Genomic DNA, 21,218 nt, shown 5'->3' on the forward strand with positions numbered 1-21,218 from the left:
CATAATCTGTATACCGATCTATTTGCAAATTTGTACATGCAAATAATGGTGTGTTCTAAGGGTGTGTCACGTGACACTTTTAACAGTTGTTTTTGTCCTACTTCCGGAGCTGCGCAGTCGCACTCACACGCGTCGGTCAGCTGACAAACAGCGAGGACCAACCAACGGCCGTGAAGCGGCTTCTCGCGAGAGTCGCGCGCTCGCCCCAAAACAACAGATCTGTAAGCTGTAACAGCCTTAGGTAACAGCGCCTCGCGCCGCGACCCGTCGGCACGGCTGTTGCTTTAGATCTGTTATGTTTTGGGGGGCGCGCGACACCGTCGTACTGTGGAGTGTTAAAACACACCACCCCGTCGAAACTAAACAGCCGAGAAGAAACACACACACACACACACACACACACACACACAGATACATTCATATTGTTATTTTTATTTTTATTTTTATTTATATTGTTTACTCTCCAAACATCCACCAGACCTTCCGACGGTTCCACGATGAGCGTCGACGCTGCTCCTCCTCCTCCGAGGGGACAGACGAAGAGCTCCGGACAGAAACCCATCACGGAGATCATCCACCCGCTGTCCGCCGAGGAGAGCCTCTCCCCGGGGCCAGATGCCACCGCCAGCCGCCGCGTCATCACCCCCACTGGCAGCACCGCGGAGGACGACCAGGATCAGGACCAGGTACATTCATGACACATACATGTACATCATCATCTCAGTGTTTAACAGAATGTGTGTACATGTATCCACGCACAGGCTGCTGATGATCAGTGAATCGCATCCTTTTTTCATCCTTCAAGCACTGCTTGATTGAAAGTACTTTATATTTTCAACTACTGTAATAGTATTTGTTATTTGTACCATTTTGAAGTTCTGCCAATTGATGATTCTATACTGCTCCACTACATTGTGGACTTTGGAGGCACATTTACATTTTTACTAAACTTCAATTACCGGTATATGACACCGGCTTGATAATATCGTTTTATGTTGCCAAACTGCTGATTGGTTCACACACACACACACACACACACACACACACACACACACACACACACACAAGATAAAGATGCAATGCAATTACTGTTGAGTGATCACACAGCACTGCAGGTTAGCGCCAGTGTGTCAAGACTAGATCAAGATAAAGTGCCCCTCGGGGCACAGGTCTCCACCAGGCCAGGTCAGGTTGTGGCCTCCTGGTGGCGCTATAATAGGCCAATGTGAAAAGGGTGGCATTTCTTCTTACGCCTTGGATGGCAATTGGATGATTTGAGGCATTTTGTTCCAAAAATGTGTTTTGCAAAAATCCACCTGTTGGTGGTGCTATAACAGGCCAATGTGGAAAGGGTGTAGCCTAGTAGGAAAGTCAGTGAAAGATTTCACATAAATTGCACGCTGCGTTCCTGATTTGAGGCTTTTTGTTCAAAACGGGCCAATTCTGCAAACTTAGAAAGCCAATGTTGGCCAATTAGGATGGAATATGAAATATCGGACAGATCCGTCTTGAACACATGACTATAGAGATGGTGTGTAACGATTTGCGGGATTTTTGGACAGAATCTGGAGGAGTAATATAAAAAAATGTGTTTTTCAAAAGTCGGCCTCCTGATGGCGCTATAACAGGCCATTGTGGAAAGTTTTGGGCAGAGGTTCATGGTTGGCATCCAGGGAGTGTGTGTGCAAAATTTGGCACCGACCGGGTTAACGTGCCGGAGATTAGCTGGTAACAGACGGACGGACGGGCACACACACACACAGACTCACACACACACACGGACAGAGTGCAAAACATACTCTCTCCCCATGCCTTCGGCCTGGTGGAGACGATAACACTGTCTGTGTGTGCGTGTGCGTGCGAGAGACACCTCGTGATAGAGAGAAAGGTGTCACTTTTCTTATTGACACTGATTGAGTTGAAGACAGAGTTGTAGCTCACACTATTTACGCTTGTCACTTGTAACATTCTGAGTTAGCTATGGATGGGACGATACTTGTTATGACATTTTATTGTTTACTGTGGTTGATTACTGTGTTGATTTACTGTGGGCTCGAGCAGGAGGCAAATCTTTCCGGTGATAAAATGGCCAGCAACGTAATCAGAAAAGTAATCAACCAAAGAACAAAATCTCCTCACTGGTCAACAAACACCTTGAAAACCCTAACAGGAGCCCTCGTACAAGGTTTCTTCGACTATGCATGCACCTCTTGGCACCACAGCACCTCAAAGGCCTTAAAACAAGGCTCCAGACTTCCCAAAACAAACTGGTCAGACTACTACTTGGCCTCACTCCCCGAACCCCCTGCCCATTTTGACAGGATGGAATGGCTTAGGGTTCGTTACACCACCAAGATACCAATGTACCTGTCGAAGTCCACACCCACACAACACAAGAGGGAGTTCAACAAACCATGTGCAACACAGATTCGGCACAAACAAGGGACTAAATTAATTTTGCTCCTATGCCACCAAAATGTGGAACGCCCTACCAACTGTCATTAAAACATGCGAATCCCTTGACTCCTTCAAAACGGCTCTCAAAGGGCACCTACGGACGGCTGCAATTCAAAACGTACCCCCGTAAAATCTGAATTCCCGGCACCAACCCCTTTTCCCCTCACTGTATATGTTTTTTTTCCCTTTTAACCTCCTCTATGATGATTTCCTGTTTTTGGCTATATAGTACTGTTGGTGTATATTATTTGTACGTCTCTAATTGTCATGATGAATTAAACATGGTTGACCCTATTGTAAACAAGTGTAATGCTTTATGGTGTTGTCCACAGTTAACAGTCTTGTATTGAGTTGTGCTTGAAATGTACTGTAATTATCAAACTGTTAATACATTCTTCAATCAATCAATCATGTACGATGATAAGAACGCCCCTCACTTCACACAGGTGTGATTGTTTTCACCAAATCTCTAAAAATATAGCCCATGATCCAGGTCAGTAGGGTAGTTAACCATTTTCAACCTACTGTTTTGGGCATGTAAAAAATAGCTAAAATAGTCAATCCTTTTGCTATATTTTGCCTTTTCTCCACAACACCACTGTACAGCGATAAAATAGGGGTTAAGTGGCTAAACGGACTAATCAATTTAATTGATTATTTAAAAAAATCTATTAATGTTTACTTTTCGTGTTGATTCGCTGACATAAGAAATTAAGTATAAATAATAAATATATCAAGAATCACACCTGTGTGAAGTACATCATCATGACGTGAAATAGACACTGCCGATTTGCTCAGACAATATGACGTAAAATTCTCCATTCATTGTCAATGGAAAGTTAATTTGTTTCATTTTTTGTTTAATTTAATTTTACACTAGTTTGTGTAGGACAAAGTTTGTGTGCATACACTAAAAGCTGGATGTAGGAGGGGCAAAATAATGCTCTTCAGTCTAATTCATAGGTTAATTAAGAAAATCATAGAAATTTGCAGCCCTATTGTTGTTTACATTCAGGTTGTACTGTGATGAAACGAAGGCAAAGGTTTATTGATGACATGGAGCCTTGGCCTTGAGTTGTTGTTGTTATAATGTTATAAAAGTGTTCATCGGTGCACTAACTGCTCCAGCTTCAACTGTATTACAAGTTTCATAAAACCAGGTGCTTGGTTAGTCCCACATTCAGCCTGAATTTCCATTTCATTTCTCTTCATGATTCAGAGAAAGAGGGACTCCTCCTCGGTAATTAGTTCATCCCCTAACCAATCTCAAGCCAGTCACAGAATTCAACAGGTCAGAGGTCACCCACACTCGGCCTGAATTTCCATTTAGTTTCACTTCATTATTTCTGGGAGTCTTTTCAAAACGGCTTCAATAGCGACGTCATCAATTCTATCCTGTTTAGTTCTGGCATCGCATTCAAATGCTGATTGGCCCACTTGGTATTGCAACCTAGAAAACACTGGACGACGGCAACACCAGACCCTGAGATCACTATATCCTAATATAAATGCACCATATATGGAGCTGGCCTGTTCTGACATCACAATGTTGTTCTGTCCTCACAACGATGCGCAACCTCACCCTTTTATTAGCCGATTGATCACACCTGATCACCCCCCCCCCCCACCAGCACCGTTCTAGTACGTACATATAAATAGTACATTGTTTTGGGGGCATTTCTGCTTTAAGACAATAGGTCTGTGTGGGCGGCAGTGGATCAGGGGTAGAGTGGCCGGATGGGAACTGGAAGATTCCCAGTTCGATCACGGGAACCCCCAGAGGTAGTGCCAAGACACTTTCTCCAGAGGTGCAGGTTGGTGCCTTGCCTTCCTTACATGGTTTCCTCTGGGGTGTGTGTGTGTGTGTGAGAGTAATGTGTGTGTGTGTGTGTGTGTGTGTGTGAGTAATGCACTTATATATATATATATATATTATATATATAGATATATATATATAAATGCACCATAAAAGTGTAGCGATACAGGAAAGGCAGGAGAAAGTAGGGGAGTGGTCACATGCCAACGACTCACTGTCAGGCATTAGAGCGAATGTATGTGGTACAGTATGCGTCCTAAAGGACATGCTTTTAAATGACAGAGCGGAGCAGTTTTGGTGAGCACTGGGAAGGTATCAAGGTTTACCAAAACATCAGTTTAAACATAGTCTGGTCCTTGCATTCTTTCCTTGTGGGGGGAGTATCCAGGAGAAGAGACTCTCCCACACTACAGAGCTTCTAAATGTAGCTCCTAGAACATTTTGTGCGCAACCAAATGTTTGTAACGTAATAGCACAGTTAGTTGTATGCAGTGACTGTGCTATTTCATTTCCTGGGGGAAGTGTCTGTTTTTTCTCTTTTCTTTTTCAAATACAGGGCCTAGTATATAAAGCCCATAGGAATATGGTCAATTTTGTGTTAATGGCAGCAAGGCACCGCCAGACAATTCTTCCACAATCACTGAATGCTACATTTAACCACGCTGCGAAAGGACGCTGTCATCTGTTTGGCATTTCCGTTCACGAAAATATACAGGATCATCTAAAAGATATTTTGAATATTGTGGAAAACGTCAAATACTTTTGATCGCTAGTAGCCAGAGATTAAAAAAATAAAGAAAGTTTGAAATATTTCACATTTTAAATTATTATACGGGAATATATATCGTGCAAATAAAGTTTCCTACCATATTAAAAATTTACGAGATGATCCGTATTTAAAATATACATTTAATTTCTGCTAAGCAGCAAGCTATGCTCTGACTAATTGATTTACATTAGGACAAATTTGAGTGATTTGCAAAGATGAAACGGAAGTGGATGGGCCTTCCACTTTACTTACTTACTTCTCATTTTCAGTGCTTCCATTGCACTGTTTAGGTGGAAGAAGCATTTGAATTGTGTGAGCCAGGCTGGCTGAAGGAGGCTCTCTCTCCATCCTCTCTCTCTCAGTGATCAATTATATATGACGATTTCTCTTAAAAGGGTGTCAAGCTGCAATAACAGGCCTCAGAATTATGACAAATGATTGTTTTCTAGATAGAGATTGTGACTGGACACATATTGTACAATTAATAACTATGAAACTGATGTCATAATAATACGTTAATTGTTCCTCTGCCCTACAAAATTATGATTTGAACCAGTGTAATGCCCCTTTGTCCTAACAAAGGGGCATTTACCATCGGTAACCTTTCTATTGCCCCTTTGTTTCCATCGTTCCCACGGCAACCTCCGAGCGCTATGTCCCTGAATGTCCTCGTGTCCTCCCTCCCTCTCTCAGGAAGCGGGGCTGACCAATGGCACGCCAGAGGACACGTCCAGGCCCGCCTCGGCCACCTCGCTGCTCAACAGGCTGCAGCTGGACGACGGCCCGGAAGCAGAAGGATCCTGTGACCCCTACGCCGCCTCCGCGGAGACGCGTGACCTGTTTGTCACCGTCGACGATCCCAAGAAACACGTGTCCACCATGGAGACCTACATCACCTACAGGGTCTCCACAAAGGTCTGCTTACTCGCCCAATTTGGGGGGCGGGAACCCCCTTTTGGTGTTAGCAGTATGTCATGCTTTAGCTATTGAAAAATAGATCTACAAGCTCATAGCTTGTAGATGGACCAAATGGACCTACAAGCTCGAGCTTGTTAGGTCTGCTATTTTTGAAAAAAAACTGTCGGGGATGTAGAAGACATTTTTAGAATCTGATCTCGGGTCTAAATGGGCTAAACTGGCGTCGTCGTGAGATTAACCGCTTGACATAATAGTCGAACATTTGGCGATGGAAAGCGAAGTGTACAGTAGCAGTGGTTCTCAAAGACTCCCAAAACTCTGAAATGGAATCTTTTAGATACTCTCACGGTTACAGACCTGTCTGTGGGTCCATTTAGAACCCCCTCAAGGGAACCCTGAGAGTCCCTCGACCCCCCCCCCCCCCCCGTTTGAGAACCAATGAAGTATAGGGCGATTATGCTTCATCGTACACCTGTGTCTACAAGCTCACAAGGCGTCGCATCACGATGCATTGTGAGATTGTAGATTGGCTATTTTCGCTACTTTTGTGAGACACTTGTACGATGAAGTATGGCATTAATTTACTAAACTATAAATAGTTGAGATGGGGAGATTCCGTTTTTCTGCAGCGAGGAGATGCAAATAAGTCTGGTGTGTGGTCCTATGTTTTTATTTAGCTCCTTCACCAAAACCACAAGGTCTATACCCCTTATTATCTACAATGCGTAAGGAAAGATACAACATAAAACTATCTCTAAGAAGAAACTGAGGACCCCTTGCTACAGATAAACTTTGTGGCAGACTGCCTGCCACAAAACAAAACTAATTAGTATCGATTTCAGCTAAGGGGTTTAGCAGGATAGTTCTTAAATGCTGATTGTGAGTTCTTTCCTCTGTGGCGAGAATGGCAAAAAACTAATATATATATAGCTGCAAGCAGCAATAAGAAAAATCACACCCCTGAGAACTGAGTGGTGCAGGTTGCTCAACAACATCGCTGGCTGGCTGCAGTTATAGTGCTCGGTGTGAATGGCCCTTTTAGGCTGCTCAACAGTGCCACTTTAGGTCACCCAGCGGTATTGCAGCCGTTGTACCCCAAACAGACCCAGTTGTTGTGTGTGTTGCATATACCGGTAGTCTTTATACCGGTAGTCTTTTTCTTTTTGCTGTATTTCTTGGCACCTCTTATCTCTGCTTGCAGCTATATATATATATTTGTTTTTTACAAATGTCTTCACGTACAATGTGGCACATGTGTTCTGCATGAGTCAAGGCACATGTGTAAACAAGTTCAATGGCTTTTGGCCAAACGAGGCATGAGGTATGCCTGTTCAAAGTGTTTTCGTTGCTTGCAGCGATATCTATTTTACAAATTGTCACGTACAAACTTCTCTTCAACTGGGATTTCAGATAATGGTCTAGAACTGGTGTGTAGAACGTTTCATGCAAATTGCTCAAAAATCAAGGCAGAAAAGGTAGGCAGGTTTAAGGGTTTTTCAAACTGGCAACGGCACGGTTAAGCCAGAACTGCTATTTTTGGCGGAAGAAGAAGAAAAAGAAAAAAACAGACATACAATAAGGGACCAAAGTCACTTCGGTTTTGGTCCCTTAAAAAATGGTGACAGCTGCTATTAGGTCTGGGTGTCATGGTGACTGTTGCTGGGGCCACAATGCTGCGACTGCTCAGGGGCTAAAGTAAATATCACAGGTCCTGATAAACACTGACTGATAATTACATGAGTCTTTAACATAAAGTGTGTGTGGTGTGTGTGTGTGCGTACTATGGTTGCCAGATGTCCCCATCAATGTTCCCTCTAATTTGTCATCGGTCTGGGCAAACACTCCAACCTTCTGAGCACAACTTTAACTGCTGAGCAACATATGATGGTGTACATTACGCTGATACGCTCATGTCAAGTTATGGCTTATACAGTATGTAACAGCTTATACATTACTTTTAATAAACTGTTCCCTGCCTGCCAGTTAAATAAAAAAAAGCATATATATTATCCAATATTATTCAGTATTATACCTACTGTATGTGAACACATATATATACACAATAAATGTTGTGTACATAAATACAACAGGCCTAAATGAGTCAACAAAATTATTTGAAATTAAAATGGCTGAGAATCACTGGGTTGAACTGTAGAGTCTACATTTCTGTGAATGAACTATAGTGAGTCTATAGTGTAGTGTAGACTATAGTTAATTCACAGAAAATACAAGAACATAGCCTACCTAACCATTGAAACAGGGCTTGGCTTAGAAAACCCTATATTTTGTGCTAAAGCAATATATTGAATAACATATAAATGTAGATTTTAAGGCTAGACTGGCATTGTAGAGAGGTTAGTGAGATATGAGCTCTCCATTGCGAGGCTGCAGGACTCTGGAGATCGTTAAGTCTACACAAAGTGAATGTGCAGTTTTTTTGTTCGTAGCTGGAATTAAACACATTGTTCCCCTGTGCACATAAGTAACGCTAAGTGCGTTATCTCCGCTGTGCACAGGGGAACAATGTGTTTAATTATATCCTTTTTCAGTACATTTATGTTTGTTTTTGGTAGGCTAGATAGTTTCCTCCTGTCCTCCACCTCATCCCTCCTCCTCCTTATGGACTGTTGGACAGCCTCGCTGTTTCACGTTGGACAAAACGAAACCAGCCGGACCAAGTCCGACCAACGTTAATGCACGTAGGACCACCGCATTTTTCAAACTGTCCACTTGTCGCTGTGGTAGAAAACATTATTTTGTTGTGAGTGATTCTTGCAGAAGTTGCAGTTGGAGTCTGACCGGATAACTAGATTAGCTACACTAGGCAGCACGTTGGCTAAAGTGCCCTCTGTTTACAGTGTGTGTGTGTGTGTGTGTGTGTGTGTGTGTGTGTGTGTGTGTGTGTGTGTGGTCTTTCAGACAACGCGGATAGAGTTTGACCTGCCAGAATACTGCGTCAGGCGGCGATACCAGGACTTTGATTGGCTGAGGATGAAACTGGAGGACGGCCAACCAACCCATCTCATCCCAGTAGGTCACATGACCATGGGCCATGCTTTCTATTTCTAATGATTGAGAAAACAACTATCCATCCCCTTTGTTCCGCTTTTAATTCCTCTACTTCCTGTTTCTTTGTCTTTTCTGTTGATGCATCTTTTACTCTCTTATCCTGTCCTCTCCCTTAACTTTATCTCCGCAGCCACTGCCGGAGAAGTTTGTGATGAAGGGAGTGGTAGATCGTTTTTCAGAGGAGTTTGTGGAGACGAGGAAGAAGGCTTTGGACAAGTTCCTGAAGCGAGTAGCAGACCACCCTGTCCTGTCCTTCAACCCTCATCTCAATGCCTTCCTCTCTGCCAAGGTAACTGGCCACATAAAGCAGCACTACATTCACAATGGTCGACAGATAACCGCGAGGGTCCAGGCTCCAGTACAAGCCATGTTGGCATGCAGTGATTCATTCCACTCTCTGACAGAACGCACAATGTGTGTTGACTGGTCAGCTTCTCGTTCGCATGAATTAGCATTCTGCTACATGTACAACAATAGACATTTAGTCCATGCATGGCCTCAGCATGCGCAGGCTGATGTTTATCTCACTGTCTAGAAGGCACGTACTGTATAAATGACATTACTGATGACAATTTTCCGTCATTTTTAAGAAGCCTTTGGTTTTTCATTAATTTCTCTTCCGTAACTTGAATAGTCTTGAAACTTGGCCCGGGCCAGCCTAGCGGTCCGGTCACTTAGTCTCCCAATGCAGCCTGACGGCGCATCGCAGGTTCGAGTCCCGTTCCTGACAAACTTTGCTGTATGTCACTCCCCGTCTCTCTCCCCTTGTTTCCTGTCCGTCGCCACTTTCCACTATCAATGAAGGCAAAAAGTCCCCGAAAAAGATCTAAAAATATGTCAATTAATAATTGCTATAACGTGACTGTGATTTTATTAGGCTTTTCTCATCGTCCGTAAGTTCCGCAAAAACATAGCAATGCACCAGACCCAGGCCAGCTCCATCTTGCGGCGTAGGCCCGAGATGAACATTTTCTGATCATTACAGCGTGGGTGCTGCTGGGTGTGAAAATCACAACGCTGGCAGTTGTAAACTAGGAATGATAATAGTGCTGTCTAGTGCTGGATATAAGATAAGGCCCATTGTGGTGTTCACCCCTGTCTGTCCCCCTGCCAGCTGGTATATAATAATGCACTTCTGTCATGGTACACACACACACACACACACACACACACACTCTCACTATCGCTCTTTCTCACACTGCTAAAGCTAAATTGAGCAAAATGTCACAAAGACTCGCTCTATACACACTGATAATGTAAGAAGTACTGACTTATAATATCATACTCGGATAGTGTGATAGTATTAGTGGGTACACATACACTGAATGTACTTGCAGTACGGTAATAACTTAATAAATATATTATGTTTTGTGTGTGTGTGTGTGTAGGACCTAAACAAGAGGCAGGGCCTGGCATTGCTGACCAAGGTGGGCGAGTCGGTGAAGCAGGCGGCAGGCGGGTACAAGCTGCGCGCGCGGCCGGCAGAGTTCTGTGCCATGGCCGACTACCTGGACACGTTCAGCCAGAAGCTAGGAACCATCGACCGCATCGCTCAGAGGATCGTCAAAGAGCAGACGGGTACGGCACGCCTGGCAGGGGAAACGCTGCTCCACCACGCTCCAGGGAAACACTGCTCCACGAGCGTGACAACAGCTCCAGGCTGTTGCTGATCGAGTTCGATCCTATCATTTTGTAAAACGTGCGCTCCCCGACACGTTGACACATTTTAGACCTGAGATTAGATTCTAACAAAATGGTTCTCAAACTATTTCATGTCAAGGACCCCGGAAATTATTTGTAATTGGCCGCCGACCCCCCATGTGAAAATATGTCGTTTCAGGGACCCCCAGGAGCAAAGATGCGAGTTAAAAACTTTTGCTGTGAAAGAAAATAGTTTTGCACACATTTTCATTGATTTTTCAATGTGCTTGTAGATCTGCTATTTTTCCAACAGCTAAAGTTTAAAATAGTGGTTAAAAGTAGATAAAAGCTAAGGCGACACAGATGCGTCCTCGGGTCCAAATGGGTTAAACATCATCCAGCTCTGCTCCGCTCACATGCTCTGACTGAGAGACAGCCTGGTTACAGTACAGTAATAAACCGGCAGACATCGATGCAACACAAAGAGAAATTGACCGCAAGATACGTAAACAAACAGGGAGATAGACAGACTCTAAACTTACATTCTGAACGGGCACCCATTTTGGTGTCGGCATCATGTTATGCTTTAGCTATTGAAAAATAGCAGATCTACAAGCTCATAGCGCGCCACCGAGTGGCGCGCTACGAGCTTGTAGGTCTGCTATTTTTGAAAAATCGAAGAACGACTGAATTTTTTTAGAATCTGATCTCAGGTCAGAATGGGTTCATCAGACCAGTGTGTGTCCGGCGGAAACCTCGTATGAATCTGATCTCGGGTCAGAATGGGTTAACAAAGCAACAGAAGGGGAGACGGATCCGTAATACTATAGACCAAGGCGTTCTCAACGTTTTTGGCTGCGGAGCCGCAGAGATGCTTTGTCTCGCGTGTACATGAACGTTTATCAGAATGTTCTGTGTTGAAACCGTGAAGAAAAGGTTTAATTATCTTAAATCTTAAAATGCATCAACTTAGCCTAACACACGTGATCTATTTCACTGTGGGTCGGGACCCATTTATGGGTCACAACTCTAGTAAAAAAACAAAAAATCTAATTTTTCCTTACTGTACATTAAAGATCACAGCCGTGTGAAGTGAGGGGCACTCTTATCATACATCATCATTTTGCTCAGACGCATGACTTCTCCATTCATTGTCAATGGGAATTTAATGTTTGTGTAACACGAAAATCTACACTAATGGCTGAATATAATATATCAATATATGCTCCCAGGCAAATGTCTAATCTGTATACTAAACTTTGTCCCTCCATATCTGTCACTCCTGTCTCTGTCCACGCCCCCCCCCCCCCTCCCTCTTCAGAGTACCTAGCAGAACTCCGTGAGTATGGGACGGTGTACAGCAGCTGGGCCGGGTCAGAGGATGAGCTCCGGCGCCCCCTGGAGGGTGTGGCCGGATGTGTGACCACGTGCTGTGGAGGCCTGGAGGACGTCAGCGACAATATGAGCCAGGACTTAATTCCTGTCCTCAGAGAATATGTCCTCTACATAGAGTCAATGAAGGTGAGAGTCAATGGCCTCTAGAGTCAATGAAGGTGAATGTCAATGGCCTCTACATAGAGTCAATGAAGGTGAATGTCAATGGCCTCTACATAGAGTCAATGAAGGTGAATGTCAATGGCCTCTACATAGAGTCAATGAAGGTGAGAGTCAATGGCCTCTACATAGAGTCAATGAAGGTGAGAGTCAATGGCCTCTGTGTAGAGTTGATGGGTTAGACCAGTCATTAGTCCTACAACCTATTAACCCTCACACTAACCCTAACCTCCCATGGGGCAGCACACCTAAACCTAACCTTAACCCACTCCCAACCCTTAACGCACCCCTCACCAACCTTAATCCGGTCGTCTTAACGCACCCCTCACCAACCTTAATCCGGTCGTCTTAACGCACCCCTCACCAACCGTATGTCTAACCAATGACCAGTCTAAACTAAGTATGCACCCCGCTGGGCGGCGGTGGCTCAGGGGTAGAGTGGCTGGATGGTAACCGCAAGGTTGCCAGTTCGAACCCGGGCTCCCCCAGAGTTAGTGTTGAAGTGTCCTTGAGCAAGACACTGAACCCCTAATTGCTCCTGATGTGCAGGTTGGTGCCTTGCATGGTTTCTGCTGCCATCGGCCATGGGTGTGAATGGGTGAATGTTGGGTGAATGTTATGCACAATCTATGTAAAGCGCCTTGGATAAAGGAGCTATATAAATGCACCATTTACCCAAATTCGTTCGTTCAGCACACCCCACAGAAAGCCATACAGGGAATGAAAGCATGCGTGGCTGTTATTAGAATGGCTTATTCTTCACGCAAAAATAAATAAATTAGTGCCAAACCTCAAACTAAATGTGCCCAACATTTTGTCAAAACATATATAAAGAAACAAAATTCTGTTTTGCAACTTCAGCTTGAGTTTCTCTCTCTCAGAACATTTCTTCCTAGACAAAATCTAGTCTAAATCGATGTGACATTGAATTCTAGCTTTTATTTTGACTGCAGAACGTTTTGAGGAAGCGAGACCAAAGTCAAGCGGAATACGAGGGCCGTCTGGAGACGGCTGTGCTCCGGAAGCAGGAGGACAACACACCCGTAAGGCTATTCAAACATCTCATATCACTGCTTTGTTCCCGCTTAAAAACAACAACAGCACTGCTGTCAGTCCACTGTCCAAGTTGATGCCCTGCTTCATCGTACAAGAGCAAAAGATATTAAATTTTTTCTATTCCTGGACAGTTGGCATGCTATAAAGGAAGCCATTGTTATCGCATTAATCCAAATTTAAATAAAACATTTGGTAGGCGGATTTATGAACTGTCCACAGCCTTCCTCTTGAGACGCAGTAGAAAGAAATGGTACCATTATTATCATGAGCGTTAGTGAGGACCAATTTTATGAAGAAAGGTTGAAAGGAAAGGTCCTTTTAATTGGCTTTTATACATATTTAACAATTGAAAAGTAATATGAGCTTGGGGACTAAATAAACTACATTGGATCCATCGGAACATTTTCCTGAAAAATAACGGCATTTGATTAATCAACAAATTAAGCATGTTTATTTTATTTACAAAACATGTACCGGTAGTCTATCAATGAATCAACAAGTACGTACTTAATAATCAACTAAATCAATTAGTCTGATTAACCACGTAATCCATACTTTAGATTGAATCAGAATGCCCTGAATTGACGTCAACACTACCAAGGTCTATCTGGGTTTTTATTTGTAGTTCTGCATTATGCCCCCTATAGGCCCCTGTAGTTGTAGTTTTTCCTGTCCCTCCAGGTGCCAGTGGAGGTGGAGAAATGCCAGGACCGAGTGGAGTGTTTCAATGCTGACCTGAAGGCCGACTGGGAGCGCTGGCAGAGCAACAAGAGACAAGACTTCAAACAGCTCCTCACAGACATGGCTGACAAGAACGTCAACTACTATGAAAGGGTACTGTCTGTACAGTCTTCTTGACTTATTATTATTTTAGTTATTTGTTTTTCCATGCGCTTACTTAACCCAGCAAGACATATTTATCTCTCTCTCTCTCTCTCTCTCTCTCTCTCTCTCTCTCTCAGTGTCAGACATCATGGGAGTCTCTCATCAGTATGCTTCAAGAGAAGCAGACCAAGGACAAAACAAATGACACGAACTGAAACTAATTTCTCCTCATTTGCTGCCCCTGTCTCTTACACGCACATGCACGTGCGCACACACACACACACACATGCACATGCACACACACACCTTCATTCAGCTCAAGGGAGCATGCCAAGGAAAAAAGGGGCCGAAAGGGGCAGCAGATTGAAACAAGTGCTGGACAACAGGGTTGACTATCTCTGTGTGAGCCTCCCCGTATATATGTAGCGGTCAACCTGCGATGCACTTTGCAGGTTGCCATGGCTATGGAGAGGAGGTTGAAAAGAGAAGACGACGCAGACGAGAGCTGTGCTATGTACAGACTTTGTTTTTTTGTCTTCGAATTTTTTGTATTTTGTATTTCTCCGCTTGCAGTCGGTTGCCGCGCTACGTGTCGTTAACCGTGGTGTCTGAATGGACAACCCGTGACTTCGTCCTCTTTTACCAGGACAGTGCTGGATCTCGCCCTGGGAGTCCAGCCTAGACTCGTGTCATCTTTTTGGCATCCAGGGACCCACAAGAACCCTGAAGCCACAGCTGAACGTATAGTCCTGACACAGGATGCATGAAGGTCTGATCAGTGAGGATCTACAATGCAACCCCCACTTAAAGGACCACTTTTCAACCTATCTTCATTATTAGGTCCTCACTAATAATCATGATAAAATGGCACCATTTTTTGTTCCTACTCCTGGAGGGCTGTGGGCAGTTCAGAAACCCGTCCACCAGTGACATCATCGATGGGGAATCCAAACAAATAGAAACGGCAGGCTTTCTAGTCCTGAAAAGTTGCAATCCAAAAATGGAAGCCATCGTTCTCACGATAATACAAATCTGCCTAACGATGATGTCACTGGTGGACAGGTTTCTGAACTGCCCACAGCCCTCCTATGAGACACAGGCTGAGTAGAAAATAATTGTGCCATTTTATCATGATTATTAGTGAGGACCTATTACATGAAGATAGGTTGAAAAGTGGTGAAGTGGTCCTTCAAACTGTGCTTCTCAATAATAATAATATTTCAAGGACCCCCATAACTCTGAGAGTGTACAGATGAAACGGGTCCATCCAGTTGTACACTCAGAGTTACAGACCTGTAAGGGTCCATTTAACCCCTTTCAAGGACCACTTGGGGGGGTGCCTGCACCCCACTTTGAGAACCACTGCCCTAACGCCGACGGCGTTATATAACTAATCCTCCATCCACAAGGCTTTTCCCATGTCTGAATTTTGTACTTGAAATCACTGGAATTGAACCCATTCTGACCTGAGATCAGATCTAAAAATGTCTTCTACATCCTGACAGTTTTCTGAAAAAAGCTATGTTTCTATGTCAGTCGTTCTTCGATTTTTCAAAAATCAAAAATAGCAGACCTACAAGCTCATAGTGCGCCACTCGGTGGCGCACTATGAGCTTGTAGATCTGCTATTTTTCAATAGCTAAAGCATAGCATAATGCTAACACCAAAAGGGGTTCCTGCCCAAAATGGGTTAAGAGGTGATTCGCTTTTCTGTCAAGGAGCGCAAGTTGAAATCCCCATGTTATAGGTTTGGCTTAAATACTAGTTGAAGCTTTTGGGCCCAAAACAGGAACTGTAGTGAGGCACGAGGCAAAATGTACGGTCGGCTTTGTCTGGGTACCAACATTTTCCATTTAACCAGAGCAAGTGTGTTGAGAGTGACATCTCTTTCACTCAGAAAGTCGTGCGAGAAATGGGAGGCTATTGATTACTGACAGACCTCGATAAAAGACATACACACACCATGCGGCTTAAAATAATTCAGATTTAGGGAGAAAGTTCACGGCCTAGGTTTTGGATCCATGCTTTGGCGATAAAGTGTCACGCAATGTTCACATGACATGTTGATTGATACCAGAGCAGGCTTTTAGTGACAGTTTGCTCATGGTCTGTTATAGGCGAGTGGGTCCTGTTCTTTGGGCCTCAACTTGACTTGATTGGTCAAGCTCAACTGTTGATTATTCGTGAAAGTTCAACACCCGCACTGCTAGCTGCCTATGGATCCCAGTAATGTCCTGTCAGACACTAGGATTGACTTCATGATTGTCAACTTAAGTTTCACTAGATGTTCTCAGAGTAAAATGTCTAGTTCCAGAACTCTTTCATTACTTGCTTTACCGTTGCCATCAGGGCCTTGCAAGATCAGCTATTGGGAGATTAGGAAAGGAGCCTTAATAAGGGAAAAGGAAGGAGGTTAAGCTACACTTTTCGATGACGACGCTACCGAGTGTCTGAAGTGGGTGTCGCCGGTGTTTATCAGGGAACTGAGATGTAGAGAATTGTTTTCTTTTACTGTGTAATTTAATTTAAAAAAACAATTATGTTCATGTTTTGAGGGTGAGCAAAAGGTGCAGCACTAGTTAAAACCGAACAGCAAAACGGTGCCACCTTTTGGCAAAGAGCGGTATACCCTTAAAGTATTGGCTTTACAGATGACACAGACAGATGTGACGTGTGTCACATCACATAACGGTGATGTGAAGAATGTTGAGTTTTCAAAAAAAGGGATTTCACCTCACTGTTGCAGAGTGTCGGCCATGGTTGGCTCGAAAGTCGTACAGTAAAATCCTTGACGGTGAGAAATAAAGTGTGTTGCTGCCACCCCTACTCTACTGCACACCGATTGGCTCAAAAGAGACACCAAATGTGTGGAACCCCTGCTGTCCGTGGCCAAAAGTAGCAGGTCTGCAACCTCGTTGGCTTGTAGATCTACTGTGTTTTGTAGATCTGCTACTTTATACCTTTTGCTAGGATGGATTCTTGAGCTTTAAAGGGTCATGGCGATATCGCTAGTTGTCATTGTCTGTCCACAATGTCGTCTACAAATGGCATACATAAAACAATTTTTGTGTAAATGTCACTTAAGTTTACATTTCGATAAAAGGGGGGTCAATTAATGCTTAATGTAATTGTTATTCTTTCGCTCTAAGCAGGTAATCTGAGTTTATGCACACTCCCGTCATGTTTGAGGATTTTTCTTAATATTAAAATCCAACAATTAAAGGCAATAGTTACAAAGGTACAGGCCTTTTCACAGTTCACACACAAAGGATGTGTGTTATTGTCTGAGAAAAATGTCCTACATCTTTGGGAAAGTGACCCAAAACTACAGTGTGAACATTTTTACTCACTGGCTCTGGGTATTAGATGGTTTATGAAGATTAATACTGAAGAATGAATTAATTGCTGTTGATGGTGGTCCGTGACTCCATAGCGCGTTCTGTGATCCATCGGTGTAAATGAAGTTAATAAGAGCCGCACATGAGCATGCACTAGTTTGGATGGACGGGTGAGAATGTATCTACTGGCAATATGCGTTATACTGTATATCCCCATACATACTGAGTATATGTAACTTTAAATGTATCTTTCTGTTCACAGAAATGTCTTGTGGGTGTGGGAGGGGGTTGTGTTGGTCTGGCGTTCCTTTAGGCATCTCTGAGTTAATGGTACAAAACATCTCAAGCATTGAAGGTAGGGAATAGAGTTTACAACTTATATCAGTATAAAATTAACTCATTAAACCCTTATTGGTCAATTGTTTTACTCTTTCAAACACTGAGCAATGAGTTGAATTAACTCTGTGAGAGGTCAGATATGTCTGTCCATGTGTCAGTCCATTGACAAGTTAACTAGGGGCCCAAACGACATTATCTAAAAAGGGAGAGGACGAGCTATACTAATTTGTGATTTTTTGTGACCCATTTAGATTTTAGACCAAAAGATCCAGGACCACATGCACACAAGAAATCTCAAGGGCAGATTGCCCTGAAAGTGCCATCTTGCTCCACAGAGAATTAACCTTACTGCTTATTGTGATCCCTGTGGCTGTTCTTTTAGCGGCACCGTCAGGGCAAAATGTCAACTTTAGCATAGCCCATTCTGACCTGAGATCAGATTCATACAAGGTTTCCACTGGACACACACTGGTCTGATTAACCCATTCTGACCTGAGATCAGATTCTAAAAATGTCAGTCGTCAGTCGCCTACAAGCTCGCTATGAGCTTGTAGATCTGCTATTTTTCAATAGCTAAAGCATAACATGATGCCAACACCAAAATGGGTGCCCGGTCAGAATGGGATAGATATCTAATAGGCAGGTTGTGGCATGAACCCTACTGATTTTGGTCATCTCCCCCAAGGCATTCCCTCTAGTCTAGCTAGCGCATAATTCAATTAATATAATTATGCCATTAATAATAATAATGTTGCCTTTTTACAATCATAACCCCACTAGTGAAAAGATGGCAAAACTAGCTTCGATCCGGTCTGGTTGGGTGTAAGGACCTGCATGACCTCTAGTGGCTGATAGTGGGGATTTTAGACTTGTTACACTTGTATAGTCTAAAGAAAATAAGCTGAGGATTTTACTGGGTTCAGTACAGTAAGGAACCTGGAAGGCGGGGAAGAGTGTCTTCAACCCAAATGTTTCTAAAGCCAAAATGTCTCATTCTCTCCATGTCTTCTGGATAGATTTACACTGCAAAAAGCTCAGAAGGTCCTGTTTTTTGTGTCCCAGGCATGATATGACGCTTTGCTGTCTAAACAGGATGGATGAAGGGTCATTAACCACATGAACCCTCAGTGTCCCTGCTCTGGGAGGCGAAAGTTCAGAGAAATTAGATCTACAAGGTTGTGTGTTTTGAGCTTGTCATTTTCTTTTCTTCTGTGAAAATATTTTGGTGTATACCAGAGCCATAGAGTAAGACAGAGTTACGACATTGAGGGGGCAGAAAACAGCCTGGTCACGTTCATGTATCGTTTGTCACTGTAAAGCCATTAGACTCCCAATGCATTCCGTAAACTTCCCGTTCAGGCCTTTGTCACTATTCGCCAATAGAAGTCCATGTAGAAGAGCCGCCATTGGACTGGCCCCATGAAGTGTACAGAGTTGTCGTAACTCTGTCTTATCTATGGTTCTGGTGTGTATACTAGGGAGAAATGGAAGGGGGTCTAGTTTAGACCCCTGGGAGACTCCGTTCAAAGAAGTATATTGTTGCTGTCGGGCAGAAACCTCATATCTACATTTTTCAAGTTTTCATTATTGCTTTCTTTCTGTAAATGAATGCCTAGCTACTTCACACAAGTGCAGCACAAAAGGAGTGAAAACAGCTGATCTACAAGCTCTGTAGATTGGCTTGTAGATTGTCTATTTTCACTAAAATAATTAAAAAAAGAAACGGTATCGGACTTAGGCCTACAAGGTTTCCACCCTATGGTGGTGATATATTACTATAGATAATAGGACTTTAAATGGTTAGAATTCAAACGGCAATGGGAAGCTGCACACTTGGGGGTACTAAATCAGATGTTTCGTTATTTTATTTAATTATTTTACGTGTTTCTGATTAGTCTGCGATGGCCTACAGCCAGGGTTTACAAATGAACTGGCACAAGCGCTTATAGTTGGACCAGTTTCGTCCTATCGTCAGAGTCCGGTTAAACCGGGCAAGAGCTGAGTGGCATCCCTGGATGCCTTCCATTATAAAACAGAAAGATCATTCTAAACCTGGATCAACTTAATAGGCCTTCAAACCAGAGCATGCATGCTGGATCATTCAGGGCTTTCAGACACAAGACTCAAGTTGTACCATTGAAAGCCTTCAGCAATTAAAGTCAAGTGGAATAAACGTGGGACTTCAACAACCTGAGACCGATTCTACAAATGCCTTCTAAATAAGTAGTTCTCAATTGTTTTCGTGCCAAGGACGCCCAGATTGATATTTGTCCGCCGCGCCCCATCTGAAAATGTTTTGTGCCAGCCCCCAGCACCCTCCCCCCCCCCCCTCCTCTTGTATAACTGCTTTTGGAGAACTGTTCTAAAACCACTGTTCTAAATCCTAAGATTTTTCTGAAAGAATTATGTTGCTATAGGCCTATATACAGATAAAATGACACGGATGCTTTCCCGGTTTTAATGGGTAAAATCTTCTCGTTACGTTTCCCTCTTCAGTGTGCATTGTTTACGCTTCGAATCCTGATGTATACATTTCGATGTTAAGACTAATAACATCACCGTGTAATTATAAATAAGGCTGTATATTGATGTCGTTTTGATGCAATTATCTTTACCTCAAATGATTTTGGATATATAAATTGGACCAATAAAAAAAACAAGTGCATTTCATCTCTTTTCTCTTCAGGTTTTTTTTTCTTTTCTCTGTTAAGGTGGGTGAAGGGGTGTCTGTGTACAGTAACGGACCCGGTACTGATCTGCATTTACTCACTGAGATAGAACCCTTCAACCCTATACTGATTTTTACTTATATGCCAAATATTACACCATCTTTATACAACATATAAATCAGTCCAGACAAATAATAAACTAGTACGGCCTACTCTATGCCATGGGATTGGAATTTGGAAACCTTTTTGACATGAAGTGCCAATGTGCCATGTTTTCATTTTCTTGATAGTCAGTGACCGGCGCTGTGCATTACATTTAACCATTGACACCCCATCAAAATTAAACATGTCCAACCAAGTAACCGCACAAAAACTATGCCTAAAACCTAACGTTAACCCTAATAAGGGTTAGGTTAACCTAAAAACTACGCCCACCAGGCCCAGGGCGAAAGCTCTGCGAAAGAGGCAGTCCCCCCAGACATGTGCCCTCCCCAATGCCATGAGCCATCAAGCCTAGCCTGCTAGGGAAGCAGGCGTGCCTGAGAGGAGAGCCAAGGGGCGGGCTATTTAAGTCCCCGAATTGTGGCGCCCCCCCCCCCCCCCCCATACACACTGTGTTTGTTTAGAACTTAGAAGTAAAAAAAGTCAAATATTAACAACTCGTAATGTAACAGTAGCCTACTTGACATGGACGTGTCAGAGTTTTACCAGGATGGTGTGTTCCCGGGTGAGGTTAAGCTATCCAGACCAGTACCAAACTCGGACCA

At 43.4% G+C, this 21,218-nt stretch overlaps 1 protein-coding gene across 2 annotated transcripts; it reads left to right on the top strand.

Annotated features, from left to right (window-relative positions):
• Nucleotides 1-384: 384 nt before the first annotated feature.
• On the top strand, nucleotides 385-19,821 carry snx30 (sorting nexin family member 30). Of its 2 annotated transcripts, XR_014570923.1 has the most exons (10): nucleotides 385-686; nucleotides 5,736-5,957; nucleotides 8,880-8,990; nucleotides 9,160-9,318; nucleotides 10,418-10,607; nucleotides 11,992-12,191; nucleotides 13,178-13,267; nucleotides 13,962-14,114; nucleotides 14,243-14,874; nucleotides 17,706-19,821. XR_014570923.1 is itself a non-coding variant. In XM_083793217.1 (9 exons), exons 1-9 carry the CDS (start codon nucleotides 498-500, stop codon nucleotides 14,318-14,320), a joined length of 1,392 nt encoding a protein of 463 aa, XP_083649343.1. In that variant the 5' UTR covers nucleotides 385-497; the 3' UTR covers nucleotides 14,321-15,616. The 2 variants fall into 2 exon arrangements, 1 of the variants encoding a protein (XP_083649343.1); XM_083793217.1 differs by lacking the exon at nucleotides 17,706-19,821 and having other exon boundaries at nucleotides 14,243-15,616.
• The last annotated feature ends 1,397 nt before the right edge of the window (nucleotides 19,822-21,218 follow it).

Source organism: Protomyctophum parallelum (genome assembly GCF_964188405.1).
Source record: "Protomyctophum parallelum genome assembly, chromosome: 21".
NCBI classification, from domain to species: Eukaryota; Metazoa; Chordata; class Actinopteri; order Myctophiformes; family Myctophidae; genus Protomyctophum; species Protomyctophum parallelum.